The sequence below is a fragment of the Chelonoidis abingdonii genome, chromosome 9, assembly GCF_003597395.2.
Source record: "Chelonoidis abingdonii isolate Lonesome George chromosome 9, CheloAbing_2.0, whole genome shotgun sequence".
NCBI classification, from domain to species: domain Eukaryota; kingdom Metazoa; phylum Chordata; order Testudines; family Testudinidae; genus Chelonoidis; species Chelonoidis abingdonii.
In genome coordinates, this window is record NC_133777.1 from 80,046,182 (window position 1) to 80,070,386 (window position 24,205).

At 44.4% G+C, this 24,205-nt stretch overlaps 1 protein-coding gene across 4 annotated transcripts in view; it reads right to left on the reverse strand.

Annotated features, from left to right (window-relative positions):
* The window catches only part of DPP8 (dipeptidyl peptidase 8), a 54,279-nt gene that overhangs the window by 19,223 nt on the left and 10,851 nt on the right, over positions 1-24,205 (reverse strand). For 2 of the 4 annotated variants that reach the window (XM_032766032.2, XM_032766036.2), the window contains exons 2-13: positions 21,744-21,806; positions 20,494-20,763; positions 17,162-17,274; positions 14,223-14,396; positions 13,156-13,324; positions 11,514-11,624; positions 9,712-9,840; positions 8,616-8,677; positions 8,251-8,351; positions 6,109-6,286; positions 4,208-4,367; positions 1,515-1,594 (exon numbers count right to left, since the gene is read on the reverse strand). In XM_032766032.2, coding sequence (XP_032621923.1) covers positions 1,515-1,594; positions 4,208-4,367; positions 6,109-6,286; positions 8,251-8,351; positions 8,616-8,677; positions 9,712-9,840; positions 11,514-11,624; positions 13,156-13,324; positions 14,223-14,396; positions 17,162-17,274; positions 20,494-20,752 — 1,536 coding nt within the window. In that variant the 5' untranslated portion in view covers positions 20,753-20,763; positions 21,744-21,806. Of the gene's footprint in view, positions 1-1,514; positions 1,595-4,207; positions 4,368-6,108; positions 6,287-8,250; positions 8,352-8,615; positions 8,678-9,711; positions 9,841-11,513; positions 11,625-13,155; positions 13,325-14,222; positions 14,397-17,161; positions 17,275-20,493; positions 20,826-21,743; positions 21,807-24,205 lie in introns of all 4 variants that reach the window. The other 2 variants (XM_032766034.1, XM_032766035.1) reach the window with 2 other exon arrangements.

Consider the following 24,205-nt stretch of genomic DNA (forward strand, 5'->3'; position numbering starts at 1 on the left):
CCTTCCCCTGCAGCGTGGGGCATGGGTCACTTGCTGGTGGATTCTCTGCTTGAGGTCTTCAAACCACAATTTGAAGACTTCAATAACTCGGACATAGGTTAGGGGTTTTTATAGAAGTGGATGGGTAGGGTTCTGTGGCCTGCTTTGTGCAGGAGGTCAGACTAGATGATCATACTGGTCCCTTCTGACCTATGAGTAAGGAATGGTGTCCCTAGTCTCTGTTTGTCAGAGGGTGGTGATGGATGGCAGGAGAGAGATCACTTGATCGTTACCTTAGGTTCACTTCCTCTGGGGCACCTGGCATTGGCCACTGTCGGTAGACAGGATACTGGGCTAGATGGACCTCTGGTCTGACCCAGTATGGCCCATTCTTATGTTCTGCTCACCAGCTGAACCAATCAATCACCCCCACTTTTGTACTTAAAGCTGTGGCTTGACTAGAGACCCAGTTCCTCTATTAATTCATCAGGGTACTATTTTCCCTAGGCAGACTGTCCACACAAGGTCTACCCTCCACCCACAGCCTTCCACTGGGCTTTAGTGGCCCAAGAGTGGTGTCTAGTCCCGAAAGGTGGATAGATGTGGAGCACAGCCCTCATGCTGGCTCTTTGCACAGGGGTGAGTTTAACCCAGAATGAATACAGCTTGGGCAGGTTTCTCGATATTGCCCCAAACCTGACCTCAAGAGACACCCCATGCATGAGAGAAGGGTGACTGAGTTTCCAGATTCCCTACAATTTCTTGCATCTCTGCTGCATCATATATGTGGATTTCCATGTTAATTTTCTGATGTGAGAGGTCTGATTATGGGGGTGAAATTAATGAGTTTGTGAATAGCACTTTTTATTCAGCAAACAGCAAGGTCACAGCATGAGCCTGGACAGCTGAAAGACCTCACGCCATTCCAGGCAGCTTTTCCTTTTCTCAGCCTCTCAGCAATCCTGCCCTTCACCGAAACTACAACATGGGCACATCTCTTCTCTCACAAAAGATGGGATGCATGGCCAAGACACCAAGAGCAGAGCAGCATGAGGAGTGTCCAGCCTGCACTTTCTCCCCAGCCTCCAGAACCAAGTGTGTAACCTTCAGCACGAGAGAGGTCACTCCCCTAAGAAGAGAGTCCCCAGACTGTTCCCAGAGCCATTTCCCATTTAGTGAGATGCTCTGGCAGGCACAACGCTAAGATCAAATTCACAGGTTTTAAGGCCAGAAGGGATCATCATGATCATATAGCCCTGCGTAACCCCAGACAAACTGAGGCGTCCTCCATACAGCTCTACTGTTCTATCTAGATCCTCATCATGACGTGCTCTGGCTGTTCCTTAGACCTGACTGGCTCCCTCTCTAGTCAGAAGAGGGTAGCTGTATAGTCTGGCAAGATAACCATGAGGGACTTTAGGACCCAACTAATTTTGTTTGTTATCTAACCCAGAGTTTAACCCAGGCTATCACATAGGCCTGATGACATATCTTACAGATACAGATCTTCATTCAAGTAAAATAAAGGGACGTACATTGGAACCATGTCTACCAAGCACTTCCCATTCTCCACTGGTAATTGCTAATTCCTCTTTGATGGGACACTTGAAGTCACCTATAAAAAGGACACGCACAATTAGAGATTTTATACTTTTCATCACAACAAAGCCTTACAAATAGAATGTCACCTTTCAGGCTTTGCTTGCTTTAACCTAGTCACAAACGGGGGTTGGGAAAGAATCACACTCCTGCCACTCTCGAGTGCAGCATTACACAGCTGGCTGGAGTGTTTCAGGAAGAGATCACTGACTTACAGAAAAAATATCAAAGAAGTCTCAATTCAACAGTTTCTCCCTATCTCGTTCTGCTACCTTCAATGTTTCCCTTTCCCACCGCACTTGCACAAAAAGGCAGGTTTTGCGCTGAAATATGCGAAACCTGATCTATGGAATAGGTAAGGGTAAGGTGTTAAAAATGAGAGATTCTGCTGGAAAAAATAGCACCACTTTTGATCAGGTTGGCTCACTTTAATTAAAAAATAAGTTCTATTTTGAGTGAAGCTGCAAAGTCGAAGGATTTTGCAAAAATCAAACGGAAGAGTAAAACTGTGAAATGTCAAGGTTTTCAAATTTCCCCAAGAACATTACCACAGCTTTATGTTAAATGGAAATCTTGTTTTCCTCAGAAACATCAGCTCTTTACCACTGTCAGAGGTAGGAAGTCAGGCTAGACAGACCAACAGACAGAATGTACTAGGTTTTGTACTAGAAAGAACAGTACTAGGTTTTTAACCACTATAGGAATAATGAGTTTTATTTCAAAAAGGGATTTTGCCTTCTGAAAAAATCAACTGCCTGACACCGGGACACTATTAGTAAAATTAGATGCATCTTCCTTTAGTATGCAGGGCTGAGCATGCTGTCCTCACATAGCAAATAGATCAATAGTAACCTAAATGCCTCCAGGCAGATTGCAATATCGGAGTTTAAATGAAAGAATACACCGTGTAGCAAGATGTGCAGGGGTTCTGTACATAACTGTATTGCACACCTGACTGGGGCCAAAGTTTGACCTAACCTTGCAAGTAACTTTATTTTATTTAAACTGAGTGTTCCTGTGTTTCCATTTGCAGCAGCTGCCAGTATTCTTCTTCTGTTAATTTCTCTGACATAAGAACAGCCACACTGGGTCAGACCAACGGCCCATCTAGCCCAGGATCCTATCTACTGACAGCAGCCAATGCCAGGTGCCCCAGAGGGAATGAGCAGAGTAGGTAATTATTGAGTGAACCATCTCCTGTTGTCCAGCCCCAGCTTCTAGCAGTTCGTGGCTCAGGGACACCCAGAGTATCCTGGCTAATAGCCATGTGGGGACCTATCCTCCATGAACTTATCTAATTCTTTTTTCAACCCAGTTATACATTAGGCCTTCATGACATCCCCAGGCAACAAGCACCACAGGTTGACTGTGCGTTGTGTGAAGCAATACTTCCTTTTGTTTATTTGTTTTACACCTGCTACCTGTTAATTTCATTGGGTGACCACTGTTCTTGTGTTATCTAATGGGATAAATAGCATTTCCCTAATCACTTTCTCCACACCACTCATGATTTTATAGACCTCTATCAGATCCTCTCTTAGTCGGCTCTTCTCCAAGCTGAACAGTCTCAGTCTTGGTAACCTCTCCTCACACGGAAACTGTTCCATACCCCTAATAATTTCTGTTGCCCTTCTCTGAACTTTTTATAATTCTAATATAGCTTTTTTGAGATGAGGTGACCAGAACTGCACGCCAGTATTACAGGTGTGGGCATACCATGGATTTATATAAGGGCATTATCTATCCTTTTCCTAATGGTTCCCGACATTCTGTTCGCATCTGTCCAAGCAGCAGCTATAACACACATAGCACTATGAATAGTCTTTGTTAGGGCCAGCACACTGGGTATAGTGGTGTGGTCTTTATTCCCATCCCCACCCTAAAAACAGGCCAATTTTTGGCCCCAATCAGCTATCGAATACTTCTAGGCATGAATCCCAAGGCACATCTTTCTACAGTGCGGTAAGCGTGTGCTCTTTACTTTAAATCTCTATATTGCAATCTATGCCTAGAGGCAGAGAGGAGACTTATTTTTTCATGTTACATGCCAACAGTCCATACACAGTCCAGTATACCAAAGAGCTTTACTACTTGGACATCCCAGATTTCACGCAGTTTATTTCTTATTGGACATGACCCACATGACTACTAGACTGGTTAATCTGCAAGACCAGGACAGCATGTCAATAAGCCCATCGTTTATCTTGACCAAAAAAAAAGCCAACAGAGCACATTTCTCAGTTCGGGCTGGGATGTGGGCACTTAATTCCCATTTGTGCCTCTGAAAAATCTCCCCTTTTGTTAATTAAGAAGAACCATGATTAAAATGAAGCCCATTACGTACGGAATACAGAATTATCTGTGCCATCCATCTTTCCTCTTGCTACAAGCATACAGGCAATGTTGAGCCAGTGAGCAGACCCAGTGATGTCAATGAGACTAGTGCTACATAAAAGCTAGGGATTATTATGAGTATGATGTACATGCTTCAAAACTTTGCTGGATGGGGGCCAGGCTACACTGGGGTGGGGAGGAAGAGATCTGTCCCGCCCTCTAGAAGAGGCTGCAGTTACTTCACCAATCTTCAATGGCAAGCGTCCAATTAAAGAGAGAGAGTGGTATCGCTTACTTGGAGCAGGGAGACCTCCACATGATCGCTTGTATCTGCTCTCCTTCAAAACCGAGGTGATTTTGTACAGGTGCCGGAACCCCGTTTGACATTCAGAGGCAAAAATAAACTCTATCTTGTCTTGACGGGTTTGAGGGAAAACGTGGAAGATATCATGGATCTGCAGAAACAAAGCACTTGTTCATGGCTATCGATAGGACTTGGACCACAACGGAGTCCCTGTGCAACTATTATTTCTCACTGATCCGGCACAGACAGGTGCAGGAGATGCATGTTACACTGCAGTGTAGGGGTTCACCCAATTTCATTCTACGGACTACTCCGGGTAGAAAAGATCCTCTCTGGGGCCTATCCCCACATACACATTCAAGAGGTCTCATTCTGGAGAGCAGATGGAAGGGCTCCAAAAACCACCTACAACCCATAATTTGAGAACCACTCCTGCAATGGATTACCTTGCAGATTGCCGTGTACATTAGCCACATGGGCCGTGCAAGCCCAGCCAGTGTCTTCACTCACTGTCTTGCTTTCCACTGTCCTTGTCACCTTCCTACTCCTTTAGTGCCAGCCCACAGAAAAAACTCTACCAAGTTCTTTCTCCCCTGCAGTCCCTTGCTCAGATCAGGAGGCAGATGGAGGGTTCTGCAGAGGAAGATGGGCAGCCTCTGACAGAATGCTAGCTGCAGAGAAGTTCCATATTCAATGGCCTCTTATTTCGAAGTCTGCAAGGCAGACCCTGGAAGGGAAAGGTTATTTCAGAGAAGAATGGTGATCTGGTGTTAGTCACTTTTTGCTTGCTCTCTGGGGGACAGTAATTTTAGGTACACGGAGAGAAGGAGCATTCACATGGTTTCAGCTGAACTGTATGAACCACAGTGGGAAAACAATTAGCATGCTGGGGGGAAAAAAGAGACGATATGCCCACTGGTGCAGCTCACAGCCCCTAAGCGAGTGAGAGACACATCTTGATACATTGCAAATCTCATTTTATGACCACAAAGAGAATACAGCTATATACAAAGTGTTCATTAAAATGCTCTGTTAGAGAGCATGATCACTGCTGAATGATCTAATTGTAATCAGTGTGTGATGTTTCCAAGCCCTACGGGGAGTAGACAGTTCCAAGATGGCGGCATTTCAGGGAGGTCAGTCTTACATCTGCGCCATACTGCTGCAATGCCGTAACCAGCTCCCTTTTTATGGTGTTGCAATAATGCTCCAAAATCTCTCATACATTTCACACTGCGAAGTTCTACAGTCTGTAGTACAAGTGTAAGTGTATTATATAGGACAGCCCCAATCGGCAAACCTTACAGAGGTATGAGGGTGAGGCACTGTGAATAATTTTAATAAATGAGAGAATTTTCAATGTGATTAATAGATACTGAGGGACATAACTTTGTTTTAGGTAAAAGGACGGTTTTAGATAGTTGTGATTGGGATAATCACATGGGCTCTTTGGTTTTGTGCTTAATTCTAGACCATATTTTGTGCTCCAATAGCATCGGTCTGTCGGAATCTGCTGTCAGTGAAAGATCTAAGGAGCTCTTTGAGTCTAATCTAATGCAAAGCTGACAGCTAATGTAGCCTGATAGACTGGATGCTGGATGGTTCTAATCTAAACTCTGCTACCGTCCTGCCACATGAATTTGGACATCATTTGCCTTCTCTGCTTTCCTAACTTTTTCCTGATTGCTCTACATTTGGCATACACTGCAAGCTCTTCAAGGCAGGGACTGTCTTCCTCTGTGTCTGTAAAGCACCTACCGCAACGGAGACCTCTATCCGGATTGCACCCTCTAGGCACTACAGTAATGCAAATAATATCAATGCCATTAAGAGTTTGACAAATAATGCCCATAACTACATACTGTTGAAGAGTCTAAAAATAAAATTCTTACATTTATCCAGATGTCTGTTGTTTCTTCATAAATAATAAGTGGCGTAACAGAGTCAGGCACAGCGTCTATTAGTTTCTGTCTTTCCATAGCATCATCTTCTACTGCGATAAATAATGCAGGGGAGACCAACACTATCTGTAGCCGTGTTTGGGAGCGATCCAGCAAGATGGACCAGGCACTATTGCAGAAAAAAATAGAAAAAATTCCCTCATAATTATTAATAAGTATTAGCTGAGAGAATTGTATTTGACTCTCAATAACACCAAGCATTTTGGTGGCATCGAGAATGGTCAATTTCAGATCCAGTTAGAAGATTCTTTTAACTTTGGTCAGGTAAAACAAATTTTCCCTCTAGCATTTCAAAGAATCACGTCAGCTCTGAAGTAGAGGTAGAAGAACTAGTTTTGCCCGATTTCAACCCCACTCAAACCCTGTGGTTTCAAAAGTTCAACTGGCTCAAATGTTACCAGATTTGGATTCTACTTAGGGCAGATTGTGGAAATAGGAACAAAGGAAAGAAAAATCTAAAGAGAAGGAGGAAGCTGAAGTTTGTACATTGATATTTAAAAGCCACTTGTGAAGATATTTCTAGTCTTCTTGGATGCTTAAAAAAATTATTCTGAAGCTGAAATGGCTCAGTGTCCTCTCCAGCAGATCCAATCAGCCTGTTGATAGTTACCCATGTAGCAGCCTTGTTAACATTTCTGTAGGAAGCCAACCAACACAGGAAGCAGGCTCCTGTATTTTGTCCATGTTAAAAAAAACAAAATGTTCAAAGGAGAATGTCAGCTTTTGATCCAAGAAGCAGGATAAATACAATTCTTGTGAGTTAGACACACTGCACCATCTGGCCTTTAGGATTAAAAGTTTCACACAAACGTAGTTAGCACTTACAGTGGGGTTTCTGGCCAATGTGTTTGGTCAGCAACAATGGTCCAGTGGTTAAGATGCTAACCTAGAACTTGGGAGCCCTGAGTTAGATTCTCTCCACAGCCACAGACTGCCTCTGTGATCCTCGGCAAGTCTCTCAGTCTCTCTAACACCCAATTCCCCATCTGTAAATGGGGATATCATCACCCTGCCTCCCAGGGGGACTGGGAGTTGGGTTCCCTCTAAGCCACATGGCCACCCAAGAGTCAATCAAGTCCCGCACATTTGATTAGCAGAGCAACACACATTCAGCGACATGTGTTCAGGTGCCCCGCCCACCACTGCTCTGCATACACATTGCTCCTGCCTTGAAGCCCCTGGCCAGCTGCTCCCAGGACCCTCCTGCTTGCTGTACAGAGAAGAGGGGGCTGCTGATGTCAGGGTATCATCCTCCTGCCACCCAGGTACCCTATCTCTGCAGAGCCGGGGTGGGGAGACAGGGCTCAGGAGCAGGACGGTGCTTCTGGCAGCTGCTGCGGTCTGAACAAGCCTTCGGGTGAGTGCTGCTGTGCTTAAAGACAGCGCATAATCTCTCAGATTTCCCCAGCAGCCAGCACACACATAGTCTCTGTCTCTCACACATATACACACACGCACTGTCCTCCCAACATATATTTGTGTTACTATTGTTACTTTTTGGTACTTCCCGCAAGGCACATATATTCTCAATCACTGTATTCTTTCAAAGTGCTGTTATTTTAGTTTTTTTGACTAGTCTGCACATTTCATCATTTTATTTCTCTTCTGCTTAAATTTAATTCTTTGAGTAGTGAGTTATAAAATGCCTAACCTGTCTTGGCTGGAGCAGTTATCCCTATGGTAACTTATTAAAAATACATATTATACTTAGGGATTTTTGTTTCTACTGGCAGGGCACATCTGCACATGATCTCGATATTGGTGCACATAACAAAATTCATTCCACACATGGATCGAAAAAAATCCAAGGGAACATTCCTTGGGAGGATAAATACATGGAAAAGACTGTGCAAAGCTCAGCTGCTATGGTGATGGAGTCAGATAAGTACCAGAGATTGAGTTGACTCTCTTTGATTTTGAAGACATGCTCCCATCCCCTTCTCTCAAACCAGGGTCAAGCAACGCATAAACAAGAGTACGCGTAGGCCAGAGGGAAAGATAGATCCCAGAACAGTCCATTTCTAACTGTCTCACCCCAACCCCTTTAAGCAGAGACAGGTTTAACATACGCACTATTTTCCTTCTGGAGTCCATCCAGCTCTCGCAATATACTCGACTCCTTCAAACAGGATCTCGAATGGCTGCACTAATTCTTTATCCACGACAGCTGCAATCTGTTGAAGAGGACAGCAATTCACTGATACTGAAATAACCTCACCAAGTTACAGTGTGTGAATGTGCATGTACACACACACACACACACACGGTATCTGACACTAGAATGGGCCTATCCTGTTTGAAACACTGATTCACAGATAAACAATTTGACAATTGCGCCTCAAAGAAGTCTGTTTGCTTTGACGTGAGATACTAATTAAATAAAAAAAGTCATAAATGTCAAATTAATGTAGGAAATAAATGAACTTTAAAAAACTTACTCTTCCTTCAGCATCAACTGTTATTTCAGACATCTTGAAAGTGACCTTTGGATTTGCTGTACCTGTAAAACAGACAGGCATCAGCTGTCACACACAAACTGTGCAACAGACAATGTGTCTGCCTCCAGGAAGACACACCCATGTTTTGAATAATTTCAAAATTCAGCTCATATAGAACTGAAAGAAGCGAAGACCAGAACACTCTTCGGCTGATTAGCCTAAACGTGTGGTCTGTGGAGGGCATGAATTCGGGTCAAGGAAGTAACAGACACATCTGAGATTTAGGGAGAGAAGGAGGCAGCAGCTCTCCAGAACACATGTTGACCTGTTTAGACTTGCAGCATGATCTTCATATGCAGTTGTAAGTTACCTCTCAGCATGCTTCTGTGTCAGTTCTGCCTACGCACTTCCAAAGATCACAGTGCTCTGATGGTACTTGTTTCCCATCCTCCTGCTGCAATACACCATCTATAAAAACCCAAGCCTGGCTGCTGGATTCTCTTACTATTTCAAGGGCAGTGACAGGCCCACTGGCTGTAACATTGGGTCAGGAGCACACCAAAGTCTGTGGCCCAGACTCTAAGCAGAAAGTGTCTGGTCCTGGAGCGTGCCCAGGAGGACCTAATGCTCCTAACCTCCATGCCACATAACTAATGCACTGCCAGCAACTAAATACAAAACCTCAGTGAAACACGTGTGATCACTCTGCAGAGTTTGCACTGAGATGTTGCAAAGAGAAACAATGCCATACAGTCAGATAAACATATCAGAGCAGCTCCAAAAGAAGGAAGACATAGCAGTGTGTTGCCAACTCACAAGAGACCTAGGTTCAGCAGTGAACTTAGGACCTATACCACAATGTGGTTGGAAAGCTGGCATGGCTGCTAGTGAGTAGTCTGATCTCCATGGAGGCTGCTTCCTGAGACATATTCAGTCCACAAGCACAGCAGTTAATTAAGGAGCCACACAGGCAGCATCATTCATACAACCTTGTCTTTGGAGGCCAGGGTGGGCATTACCATAAAACAAGAGGAATACAAGAGCATCCCATGTGATGAGTCGGGGGACAAAAGAGAGAAGACAGCAATGGCCTCACCTGTTTTGGGATATCTAAAGGAATCTGTCCTCCTGGTCTCCAGCATGGGTGATGTGACATGAATAATTTCCACCTCTGACTCATCATTTTCTTCATAAAGAATCCTAAGAATTTTGCCTCTGGTGACAGCTAGAAAAGAACAAATACATTTCACATTCAGCACAGCTGTAATAATATATGTATCGCACACAGCAGTACTGTTTCTTTGGGTACTAGTGGGGAAGCTATATTATATATCACATGCTTCAACTATCCAGTAAACTGTATTTGACTTTTCACTATGCCACATAATCTTAAATCTCTTACAAATGCTGTTATCAAGTGGGTTAGTAAAAATCTCTTCTTTCCAGGCTACGTGTCCAGAGTACGAGCTGACCTCTCATGAAAAAGAGAGAGAGATTAGCCCCTTGGCTATATATTGTATGTACTTCCCTCCCTTTGTTTTTCTTAGTTTACGGACACTTGTCTAAAAGCAAATCTTCATTCCTTAAGTGGGAGCTTATCTTCCCCTCTGAAATCATGGTTTTGTCTGGGGCATCATGCATTAAAAAGTAAACTGTTGCAAGGTAACAAACAGAGGGTCATACTGGAAAGTGGGCTGAGAAGCAGGAAGTGAAATTAGGCAGTGGCACTGGAGTCATTTCCACACAATTTCTAGAGAATGTCTGACACTGGCAGACCACATGCCAGCTCATGCCAAGGCCCCAGGCCTGACTGAGCACTGAAAAACGTATAGCCAGAAACCAGTCTGCACTGACAAACATATAGCCTATCTGTGTGTTCGCATTATCAAAATAAGTATTAGATGTTAAGTTGATAAGAATGTGTTTAGTGTTCTATAAAATGCTTGTAGGATAACTCATGTATTGTTCTCACTCAACTACACCCCATGTTATAATATAACAGCAAACACTTGCACCGTATATACCCCTGCAACGAGTAACCCAGCAAACAGAAAGAAGCCTCAATAATGTAAATGAAGGACTCTAGTGGGAAGGTGCTAATTCCAGTACATTTCAAAGGAAGCAGTCATTGTGTGTGATGATGGGATATCAATAACTGTAAACGCATTCCTCACTCTCCCATCATGAAAGAAAGAGCCCATGTGGGTAGCCAAACTGCCAACTTGTCTTCTGTGACAAGAAACTATAAATATGGACCCAAGAAAAAATTCTTCATCTCTGGACAGTTGGCATTCTACAAAGGCAGAATAGCTGAACAAGAAAATGGAGATCCCAGAGTTACTCTGGGCAGCCCTGAGAGACCTTTGGGAAACTGGCAGATTATTCCATCTGTTACCATTTGGAATTACAAACTGTGACTCACCTGTGTCTATATATTTTACCTCCTTTGGCCTCTCAATAACTCATTTCTTTTTCCTAGCTAACAAACCTTCAGTTACTTTACTATAGAATTAGCTACAAATGTTGTCTTTGATGTGATATCTAGGATGCAAATCAACCTGGATGAGTGACTGGTCTCTTGGGACTGGGTGTAACCTAAATATTTTTTGATTTTTGGTGTAAGTGACCATTTATCACATAGTTCAGCTTACCTGAATGGCAAGCTAGACTGGAGAGCCTAAGGGGACTGTCTGTGACTCCACTGTAAGACTATTGTAGTCCTTTGGGAGATCACATTTCGTACTCGGTTGGTGAAATCTAATTAGAGAACATACCACCAGTTTGGGGAGTCTGCCCTGTTTTTGACAGTCTGCCCTGAGGTAGTCACTCCTGGCCGTGAGCCACTCCAAAGTGACAACGTTTCATGCGTGTCAGACAGACTACATTTAGCAAACTTACTTGGCTCAGCATTCGGACACCACCAGTAGCCAGTGTATCTATCAAATTCCTCCTGAAGCACAAAAGTAGCTACCCCAGCAGATCTGGGATCCTCTTCTAGGTTGGCCAATTCTGAACAGGCAACATGATAAAGAGTTAGCTAAGATCTGAACTTTTCTGCTGCCACAGCACCTAAAAAACACTCCCAAGTTGTGTTTTCCCAACCGTTGGCCAAACTCACCCCTAGGATAAATTGAGTGGAAGAGGAAAACAAGCCTTCCTGCTTTCTCAACTTCCAACCAGTTTCTCAACTTTGAATGAACCAGTACTAATGAAGAAAATATTCTCTTTGCACCTGCTAGCTTAACTAAAACCAAAAGTAATTATGGCAAAAGCTTTTCTGCACAACAGAAACTGAAAGCACTTACACTAGGAAAAATGTAAAAACAGTACCAGCATTCATTCCATTATGAAGACTGAAAGTAATATAGATACTTCATGCAGTGCATGACATTGTGACTTATTTATTTATTGAGCTGACCTCAAAAGTTAAAGGATGTTTTCCCCCTGCTTCCACATATCACAGAAAAAACAGAACCCTTGAACTATTTAAAATTTGAGTAGGGCTCATTAATGCAGCATTATTTATTTATATGGATTTTAGGAAGTTAAGACCTTAACACAGGTTGTCAGTTTCACATTTAATGGGCTTACGTTTAAAATGAAGAATGAATTTAACTCTTAAACATAATTTATTTTTAATTGACTTTTAACCACCCTGGAAGTGGGTGTTTCCCCTGTTCCTTCATCCAAGTCACACGCCGGTATATCTGTAAATTACAGTTGAGGGCGGAAGCGAAGGAAGAGAAATAAATTATCTGAACATGAGGCAGAAGCCAGTGTGCAAATCAGAAGCACTTTAGATCACTTCCAAGAGCTTTGCAGCATATCTGGTCACTGGTGGGAATTCTCCTCCAGTTCTGCCCAGCTCACAGCGCCTTCATTCTGAAAGAAGCAGTCACAGGGAAAAGGGAAAATTTTGGGTTCAACAAGAAAAGTTTCCCTGATGCATTCAGCGAATGAGCCACCTTGCCAGACTTCATGGACATGGAAGAGAATTGCTCCACAATGCCAGCAGAAGAAATGCAGAGAACATGACATACAGATGGCCAAATTCAGCCCTGGAATAACAGGGCCAACTCACATGAATTTCAATAGAAGCCATTAATGCCAGTGCCGAATTTGGTGTACAGCAGTGTTTCCCAAACTTGGGACGCTGCTTGTGTAGGGAAAGCCCCTGGCGGGCCGGGCCGGTTTGTTTACCTGCCACGTCTGCAGGTCCGGCCGATCGCGGCTCCCACTGGCTGTGGTTTGCTGCTCCAGGCCAATAGGAGCTGCTGGAAGTGGCGTGGGCCAAGGGACTTACTGGCTGCTGCTTTTAGCGGCTCCCATTGGCCTGGAGCAGCGAACCATGGCCAGTGAGAGCCGTGATCGGCTGGACCTGTGGACGTGGCAGGTAAACAAACTGTCCCGTCCCATCAGGGGCTTTCCCTGCACAAGCGGCATCCCAAGTTTGGGAAACATTGGTCTGGAGAATATCCCCACACACCCACACAAGGCGGAAGAAATTAAAGATCTGGATTGTAAATTGAACATGCATTACCGTTATGGACAAAAGTTAGCCTCCTTTCTTCTCTGGTTAGTATATTAGATATCCAGATGTCATTGCTATGGATAAATGCAATCCAGTTTGGATCAGCTGGGCACAGTTTTGGATCCATCCGTATGTTTGGACAACTGGTCTCCACTAAATTGGGCCTTATGGGCTGTTGCTGTTTAAAAGAAGAAAAGATGAATTAGTCAGCAATATAAAACACGACAGCAGGAGCTGAATTGTGTTATTCTCTTCATCTCCAAAAAGATGGATGGTTTCCATTAAGTATAGATACAAGTGTTACTGGAAGGTACCGTAGCCAACTTCTACTTGCATTCAAATACTGGAGCTTAGTGTGAGAGGAATCCAACCTTTTTTGACCAAGAAAAACATAAAAATACCCACATACTGTTGGTAGGGAAGCTTCTGCTGCCACAGTGCCTATTGAGTGGTTCCACAGATGCCACACTAACGCCCCTAAGACAGGCATCTTTCATCAGCGCTAGCAGAAAGTCAGCTTGTTTACAAAGGCTCAGTGCACTTTAAAAAATTGCACCCTGATGGATGAACTGGCTGAAGCACACAATTGCCTCATTCGCTAAACCCACTGAGAAGGCAGCAGCATCCATCAGATGACATGATTAGACTGACATCAGGCATGTGTTATATTAAAAAGAAATTATTCTGGCTTGGAAGTCAGAGTCCAACTTCAGCACTTAGGCAGCAGTGACCCCAGCTGCTCTTTCACAAAGTTCTCTTCTCTATTCTGCAGCCCAATCTAATGAGCAGCAACCTTGTAACAAGTAATTTCATGGAAAGACTCTTACACTAAATCATAAATTCGGAGACTGCTACTATGCACATTCCCTTCTCTTCTCCCTTCTGCTCAACGTTACTAGCAGTCCACATCATGTAATTCCCCCCCTCAATCTCTAGAATGTATTTCAGTGACCCTCAGCATTATTAGTGCATCCATAGGTGGCTGCTTGATCTACAAATCTCATTGCCTTGACTCTTCTGCAAAGAAATTCCTGACAGTACATTAACGTGAGGATTAGCAATGAGCATGAACTCACAGTAAATCCATGAGGGCCACCATCTTTTACGTGGTAAATTCCACTGCCAGCCTGAAACAGAAAGGTGCCGCTTTCTCTGTGATAATCGTAAGAGGCAATCCCGACTGTCCCAATGCGCTTTCTCTCTCGGAGTAATTCTTCTTCGCGAGAATACATCCCGTAGTCTAGAGAAGCCTGAATAGGAAGAGAGGAGAAATCATCTGGCTTGCTCTACTTTTTACTTGGTATCCTCATGTACAGAAAGCATCTCCTCTGGCACCAAAGAGCCAAAGATGGCTGGCTGCTTGAGTAGCATCTCTGGTAAACAAAGAAACATGTTAATCCAATGAGAATCCCACTGGCTGCAAGCAGTCTGCTCATGCTCGAGTCTCTGTCCTCGTACCAGTAACTCTGGGCCAGGTTCAGATCTCACATCATTGTAAAACCGGTTGTAATTCTGCTATCAATTTAAATGGAGTTATTCCCAATTTACACCAGGGAGAACAAGAGCAAAATAAGGCCCTGTCTGAGCAGAAGTCCTGCTGATACGAGGCAGAAGTTAGAGTCTGTTTAATAGTGCCCCTTTGGGTGGAAAGGAGGGTAGGCGCAGAGAGTTCCCCTCTGGCTTTTATGTTTAGCAGTTTGGGAAGTCTCTCTGCAACAGTCTTTGGGGACCTTATTTGAACTAGGGTAACAAATGTTCGTGAAGTCCCTCGTAGATGCAGCCATTTTCTTTGTAGGATCTGCACTACCTTTTTCCGGTGTTGGTGCATGGGCAGACATAGGCCAATTTTGTCCCGTGAGTTTTACATACACCCTTTGAGCCAATGAACAGGAAAAGAGAGGAGAATGTTCCTTCCTGCTGGTTTCAGATCTGATTTCTCAAAGGAAGGATGGAAGCCAAAAGTAACCTTGGGTTGGCCTACACACAAGTTGCACTGGTTTGACTTGGGACTTGCCTACATGAGAAAGTTGCACTTATATAACTTGAATTGTTCTAAACAGAATTAAACTGGTGCAGAAAGGCTGTCTGGACACTCAGTTCAGTACAAGAACAGCTCGTTCTGGTTTTTTTTAAAACCTGCTTCTAATCAATTTGAGCCAGGGGTGGCCAACCTGAGCCTAAGAAGGAGCCAGAATTTACCAATGACTCACAGCAATATGTCAGCCCCCTCCCCCCATCAGCTCCCCCCACTCACCGGCAGCCTCGTTGATCAGCGCTGCCCCCTCCCTCCCCGCACCTACCGATCAGCTGTTTCATGGGGTGCAGGAGGCTCTGAGGGGGAGCGGGGAGGAGTAAGGGCATGTCAGGCTCAGGGGAGAGGGCGGGAAAGGGTGGAGTGGGGGCAGAGCCAGTGGCAAAGCCAGGGATTGAGCAATGAGCAACCACCGGCACACTGGAAAATTGGCACCTGTAGCTCCAGCCCCAGAGTTGGTGCCTATACAAGGAGCCACATATTAACTTCTGAAGAGCCGCGTGTGGCTCCAGAGCTACAGGTTGGCCACCCCTGATTTAAGCAAAACCAAAATAAGCTGCTCTTACACCAAAATAAGAGCGTCCATAGAGCCTGTTAATGACATCAGTTTAAATTCACACTAAGTGACACCAGCGCAACTTTCTTGTGGAGATTTAAATTGTTGCAAGCTTCAATGTGGACACACAAACTGGTTACACTGGTTTTATTTGCCCTTACAGCTGCAAGCTAAACCAATATAAGCCAAATTTCAATGAATTTAAAGAGTATCCAGACAAGATTGCACCAATTTAACTAAATCAGTTTAAAACTCACCCCCCTTTGGTTAAAATTAGGCAACTGTGTGCACGGACCAGGTGCTAGTATGAGCAAGTGTTTGGAAGTGCTGAGGGAGCTCTAGGTTTACGAGATTCTGCGTAAGAAGAAAGATGCAACCTGGGCAGGAATGGCACTCGGAAAGCTGCACATTTTGTCCATTTTCTCTTCCAGACCCAAAAACCTAGTGAGAGTAGGTTTCTGTTTGCAGCAAATCACTAGCGGGTGCTTTACTGCTATATAGACAAGGTCCACACACCAAGCATGTCCGCTTGCAGCTCGATGGTTACGAGGCAAACAGAACTTGCTGTAAAAGAATTAAAAATGTCTGCGATGACTAGAGAGGAAAAGTAACACCACAGAGTTTAACTAACTCGAGCTAAGACCCACAGTGATTAGTTGGGAGGGATGAGAGCACCAGAAGAATTTTTAGCAGGACCTACAACTTCATGAGGGGACAGACCAGTAACATCCAGGGTGCTCACATCATAGCCAATGCCACAGGGGCAAGTCCTGCCACCCTTCCACACCAGCAGTCTGCTGCAAGTTTGCTGAGGGGAAGGACAAGACACAGAGAGATCACATAAGGGGCACACACCACCTGTGCACTACTGAGTATAGCTCAGAACTCCAACATGATCCCCCAGCTGCTTCTGGTCCTCAAGTATATGGATCAATAACCCTCTCCACTGCATGGTATTCACGGTGGGCTACTGCAGTCTTGCAGCTGACACAGCAGCCATACAGTAGACTGGTAGAGGCAGATTTTGGGGAAGGCAAAAATCTGTAACACCTTTAAATTGATGGTATAGTCAGAAGTCACCTGAACTCACTAGAAGTGAAGCTTCTACAATAAGTCCCTTGCTCTCCCTTCAGAAAAATTACTGCAGCAGATCTCCTGGAAGCTATATGCATCCCATCCAGAACAGGATTTATTTTTTTTAAATGATTTACAAAAGGCTACAAAATTCCTGAAGTTGACAAGACAAGATCTTTTAAAAAGTTAACAGTAAAGAGTTTAGCTAAGCATGAGGGAAAGTAAAAACATTTAAGACCTTAAGACATTCACTGCACAGCCTGTTGGTGGCTCACAACTGCAATAACTCCAACCTGCCTGAGCAGCATGAATGTCTGCCATGAGGGAAAGAAGGTGTTGTCATGTTCACGTACCTGAAAGAGATCCAAAAGGGGTTTCCAGGAAAGCATTAGGACTTCAGCTTTGTTTATGGTTTTGGGAATTTCTGAATAGAACAGCGTGTTCTCCCTGTTCTCACCAGACATGGCTATAAAGGAAAAAAGGATTCATTCCCTGTTATTAACGTATGACAAATGCTCTCCCAAGAGCTGATAAAGATAAGCCAAAAGACACAACAGGAGCATGAGCAATTGCCTTCCCAAGGGGGAACCACTGAAACATACTGCAGCCTCACTCACAGCATGGGATGGCAGGGGGAGGTGCTGTAACCAGAAGAGGAGAAGGAGACTATAGGTTCAGTTTTGGAACAAGGCACCATACCAAGCACAAAGGCATGCTACCACTAGAACATGGACATTCTCTGGAAAGTGGATATCAGGACCTGTTACTGATGGATATTTCAAAATCAAGCTCCAGCAGCAGGGCTTCGTAATTATTAAATGCTCTTTGCTGGATTACAGAGTCATGCCCCTTGCCTCAAATGGTATGTCTACTCTGCAGTTGGAACAGCAAGCGTAGGCATAACCAGGCTAGCTTTGCTCAAGCTTGCTCATTAAAAACTGGAGTCTAGCAGTGGCTGCACAGGTGGTGGCATGGGCTAACTGCCTGAGTACATACCTAGGGTCTGAAGCAGGACTCTACTCAGGTGGCTAGCCTATGGCTACACTTGTTTTTAGCAAGTTAGCTTGGCTATGCCTATGTGTGGTGCAATCCCAGCTCCTGACTGCAATGCAGACATACCTCAATGAAAGGGTTTCCAGCTACCTTTTGATGGGGTTTCTCCCTCACCCCAAAATGTACACTTGTTCGACAAACCAAATCAGCACATTTTTAATCTGCAGCATGGGCATTGGACTAGACGACCTCCAAAGTTCTCTTCCAACCCTAATATTTTACGATTCTATGTTTTATAACCTTTAGGGCCAACTCCTGCTCCTACTAAAGTTAATGGGAGCTTTGCCACTGATTTGATTAGCAGAAGGATTGGACCTATTTACGAATCACTTTCAACATAACAGTCACTCTTCTGCCTGAACATTTTTTACCTCCTTTTGTTAAAAGGAGACCATGAGATTTCTCCAACATGAAAGACCAATTTCTCTTTATTTTTCATTGTTTACTTTGTATCTAGTCAGTTTTGCCTTTCTCTGTTTCAGACAGACGCTTTCCCGTTATTTGCGTGGGTTTTTCACACAGCAACAGAGGAAGGTCCACACACCTTTTAAATATATAAAAGAATGTGATAGTAAAACTACAAGGAGCATCAGGGTAGATGCAGTTCCTGACATTCCTGTTGGGATATGTAAGGGTTAAGGAAAGACCTGGGAAACTGCTATCATGGTAACAGGGAGTAGGCACGGGCAGGTACTATTTCTTTGCTTGATAGATAAAGTTGACATCCCTCTCCCTTCCCTTCTGCTTGTTAAGATTGATAAGCATTGTATCTGCATAAGGAATGTAGGTGTGTAAAGAATACCCTTTGAGTGAAGAAGTGTTATCCCCCCCTCCTTTCCTTTCCCAGCTACACAGATGAGCTCAGGGTCATGGCCCCTTCCTCCCTTCCCTGATTAAGGAAACTTGTGGCTACAGTTACTGCAAAGAAATGCATCTTCAAGGTAAAAATGTCTGTATAATATGCTTAATGCTGTAAACAGGGGCAGAAATAATTATATTCAGTATATAGCTATCAATATACATTATATGGGCTTTCATATTATTAAATAAGGGTTTTGGGGGCATTGTAGTAAATGTGGGTATTTACAAATTAACTTAGATAAAAGTGTGATGTGATGAACTCAATGCTTGGGTCGAGGGGAACAAGTACCACAATAAAGAAACCCATTTACTCAATCCGCCTCTGGATCTTCCTGCTCAATCTCTAACAATTCCTTTAAAAGCATTGCTGTAAATGGATGAAGTTTCAAGTTGACTGTGTCCATTAAACTGCATCACAGGGGTGCTGTGAAGGCCAGATGAAATGTTACTAACCCCCATTTTATGAGTGGGGAAACTGAGGGGGACAGATCATCAGTTTCAGGTCTTGGATCAGCGTGTGGGCAGATTGTGCCCCCCTGTGGCACTCCATGGATTTCAATGAGGTTCCACACATGCATTCTGAATTGCTAATCAAACTCTAAGGGTACATTTACACAGGAATAAGAAACACACAGGAGGGTCACAGCTGGCTCAAATCAGCTGATGTGGGCTCAAGGGGCTAAAAATTGCTGTTTGGACTTTTGGCATTGGGCTGGAGCCCAAGTGTTTACACAGCAGTTTTCCAGCCCTGGAGCCTGAGCTCCATGAGCTTGAGTCAGGTGATCCAGGCCAGCCACAGGTTTTTATCCCCGTGTAGACTTTCCCAAGAAGCAAGCACTGGAGTTAGAATTCAGCCTCGGCTCCCTGTTCTCTGACCAGGGCTTCACCTCTCCCTGCAGACTGGATTTATCATGTTTACTACTGTGGCTTTTAGACAGAAACATTCAGATACCACAAAAGCCCTGCCCCCTAAGCTAAGCACCTCCCTTATCACCTGCAGTACCTTTCACACTATAAAAATCACATGGAAGCACTAAAATTGGCACAGCATTGACTTAGAACCCCAGATTTGTCCAGGTTAAGTGAACCACAATTAGTAAAAATGAGCAAGAAATGAGGAGAAGAGGCCAAGAATAACCATTTGAATACATCCATTCACTAGAGACCCCAAAGAAACTACAGGAAAAACAAAGCATTTCATTTGCATAAATATATATGTCCCCATTTCTGCATATCCTCCCAGCTATCTGCAGCGCCCCTGAAAATATGCTCCATCTATAACAGTGGCGTTGAGGTGTCTGAAAATTACGCTTACAATTTCTCTTTCTAGGAGGCCAATATGCAGATATGCTCTTTTCCCCTCCACCACGATGCAAACAAATCAATCTTATTTTCAATAGAATCAAGTCCATAACAACGAGAGACATCAGCCCAGAAAGACCTCCACAGGCAGCTACTACATCTCCCCAGGTAGAAAGTGCTCTTTAGGGAACAACCCTGCACTAAGTCTTTGTCCAGTTCTAAGAGTCCCAAGTGATGAGGTTTCTACCACCCTCCCCACTTTCCTTTGGGAGATTTTTTTCCCCCACAAATGTTAAGGCCTGAAAGCACCAGGACGATTGGTTAGTCTGACCAGTAATTCTAATATCAAGCCCGTAATGAGCCCTTCTGTTTTTTCTGTCCCATACATTTTATTCACAGGAAGAACACTAAAACCACCAATGAGATTGCTTGGGTTTAAATCAAGACATGGGTCACACTAGCAACTTACCCAGATAGTAGATCCTATCTGAATGGGGTCCTTCAGGGTCATTTTTCTTCACAAACATGAAATCATGAGGAGCCTTGGCCACCATGTAGCCATGATATTTCCTAGTGTCTGTGAGCAGTTTTTTAAGCTGACTCCAGGAATATCTCTCTACGTAGAAGGGTTCCAGCTTTGGTTGCTCCTTGGCCTCAGCATGCTCCTTGCTCTCAGCCGTTCCAAAGATTTCAAGACCCAGCTGTTCAGTTTCCATGGCTGCTGCCATGTTGCATGTTTCTGGAAGAATGAGACACAGGGGATGCTTCAGACAGTTGCCTTTTAGTGTGCTGGCAAATATACTCCAAAAAAAAAGAAATAGCCCAGTGAAAACAATACAAGCAAACTGCTATTTCAATGCAAGTTTTAAACAAAGATTTTTATTCTGGAAAATACCTTGTCGTCATTCAGGCCCAAACCTTTAACCATGAGATATGGGAATGGGATTAAGAACTATGCAGATCAATGTATATGTTATAAAAAGTTTCCTACTTTTGTTAAATAGCTGATTACGCTCATTTTACGGAAGAAGTACAACAATGATTCCTTGGTTCTTCTTTGTTAAATCTTGCATGGTTACTTTTCTCTGCCATTATCCTGCATAAGTTACCAACCTTTATAGTATAAGCCTATATTACAACCAACGATGACTAAGGCTGTGCAGCAGTCGGGGGGAGGGAGGTTCCAGATACTCTATATGGAGCCATCCAACTGTGCACAGTTGACCAATGCAACCACATGGACCTTATCAAGTGACTGCAAAGAGGAGAAAAATGTTAATAAGTCTTCTTTCAAGTTAGATCATAAGCTCTTCAGGGCAGATAACAAGTCTACTTTTGTGTAGCGCAACCTGATGGTAACTGGGGCCTTTGTGCACTGCAATGCTGCTACTGCTAAATAATGATGCAAATATTACCATAACTATCAACACTCAGGTTCAACATTCCTCAGACACAAGATAGTACCATGCCATTGTGTCATTAATTTCCAGTCGAGAAATGTGAACATCCAGCACAAAGCCCAACTCTTGTTTTGTGTTTTCCTAGAGACCCATTTCAGAAATAAACTGAGCTAATGTTCAGTTTGCCAGGATGGAGAGCCATCAGCATGGAAACTGAATTGCTTCTTCGCTCCTAGAGGAGATCCTTTCAGTGCAGAGGAAGGTGTGGGAGGCGGGGAAAACCATAGGGAAGATGGCGTTGCTATGAAGTGTAACGTACCTGTTCTAGGGACAGAGAGGACTCCAGCATCCAGGAGTGTCAGTCCAGCACTTTACACAGGCACTAAAACAAAAATAAAATACTTTATTTTATAAAATGAGTGCCATGTTGCTACAAGTCCCAGTTATACCACATAGTCACACAAGTCCAAGCTCCTAGGCAACTATAATGCACACAGACACATTAGTGTGCCTGATATACACAGCAACAACATACAACAGGCAAACTGAATAACAACTGGAGACCAGCCAAAGTAACTGGGCGCGACCTGGACCCCAGCCCATAATAATACAAACAGCTAAAATTCAGGGGTCTGGGGAGGACATGTTTGGAAACAGTTCCAGTTTGGCTCCATCTTTGCAAAAATAGTATTATCTAGAGCTTATCATCGTAGATAACAAAGTGCTTTACAAAGGAGGTTAGCATCATTATCCCTAATTTACAGATGGGGAAGCTGAGGCATAGGGAGAGGAAACAACTTGCTGTGACTAAAACCAAGTGTCCCGAGTCTCAGTTTCCAGCCACTATGCCTCTCCAAATAAGGCCAGGTCTACACTGCGACTTTAAATCGGTTTAATGGCCGATATACCGATTTAACGCTGTATCCGTTCACACGATGTCGTCATTAATATCGAGTTAAACGGCTCCTTAAATCGATTTCGGAACTCCTCCCAAACGAGAGGAGTAGCATAGCGCTAAATCGATAGGATAACTCGAAATAGGGTCGTGTGAGGAAACGACGTACGCCCCGACGCCATCCCAGAGTAGCACGGACCGCTCACACAATCTGAACCGATCACAGCAAGAAACAAGAAAGCCACGGAACATGAATGTACTATTTCCTGCTTGCCCACGGGAGATCTGATCACACGGGTGCGAGCAGCCTATCAAAAAGAGCTCCAAGCAATAGCCCGTAACGAAGATACTAGTCCGATCCTGAGGAGAACAAAATCTGTGGTACCACTCCGTACAGAACAGGAAGCAAAGCTTTGAATAAAAAACTCCAGATACCAGCGCGCGTGACAAGCCTACGGTAAGCCAGAGACCAATGACGCTCATGAAGAGGAGGGGTACTGAGACCCAGCAGCCACATCCACACACTCTGAAAATATTGCATTCTTGCTAGCTCCCAAATGTCTGTAGTCAAACACACAGTCTGGTGGTCAGGGAACAGCTCCTCAGATTTTATCTCCCCCCACCACCACTGAAAAAAAAAGGGAAAGAAACAAACCGACTACTTCAGTCACCCTATACGAATCGGCGTAGCGGATGCACAGCACTGAAAGCCATATCCACCCTCCTCCCTCCCTCTCCGGTGGTAGAAGCGTGCGCGCCTGCCCACCATCCAACGAGAAACCCATGGCTGATAATCCAACGAGCAAGAAATATCCGGTTCCTCCAGTAGACTGACAGAAACGGCAAAACCACTCACATCGAAACGGGGCCGAATTTTGAAGCAAATTGGATGCTCGCTTGCAATGATCAATTCCCCCATGGTCTAAAAAAAGAGGCCAGCCTGCCGGACTGTCCAATACCCCGGAGCCTGCCTCCAAGAGCCTCCCCACTGACCTCATTCTTAATCTCACAACAAGTCCTTTCTAACTGTGTCTTACAACTCATGACACAAATGGGAGGTAAACGCCAACAGCCCAGGAAGTGAGAGAAGCAACGGGTGCGTGCGTTTGCAGGGGCAACCTGAATACTTGACCGAGCGAAAGCGCTGTGCTCTCTGATCACTGGATCTCTAACACTTGCCGTATATCTGAGGACAGTGCCAGTCGACCGCTTGTCCCCAATGCCGAAACTCCGAGCGCAAATAGTGCGGAACAAGGAAAAGCCCCCAGACCTTTTGCATAGACATCCTGCTTCACGTGTCCACGCTTGACACCACGGTTGGCGATGAGTTAAATGCAAAGTAGCTGCCTGTTGAACTTTGCAGATACAGATCGCTTGCGTGATTGGGAGCACCTGTTTTTATCGAGGCTCCGTTAACAAAAACCAAAAGCGACCACAAGCCGTTTGAAAAAAACCAAATCCAGGATACACAGCAGTGCGTCGACAACGCCGGCAGCACAGATGCTCAAACGATTGCGTCATGGGAGGGGGAGGGGTTGTGGAATACAGACCCCAGTCTCCCTCGCACAGGTCCTCTGAAATATTGCAATCGGCGACACCCAATGTCTGTAGCTATAATACACCGGTGTCTTGCGGGTTCACGAACAGCCGTCGGCCTCTTCCCCCCCCCCGCAGCACTGAAAAAAAAGCTAAAAATAATCTTACTATGAAAATGTCACCCTGGTACTAACCTCGCAGAACGCGATGCGCGGCGGTGAGAGCATAATCCCCCTTGCCACCTCCCCCATGAGACGCGCCCATATGCTCCTGCTGATCGCCGGGCCCTCTGAAAAGGGAATGACCCCTTTCTGACAGGGATGTACATAACCCTGTAATGTCTCATCTTA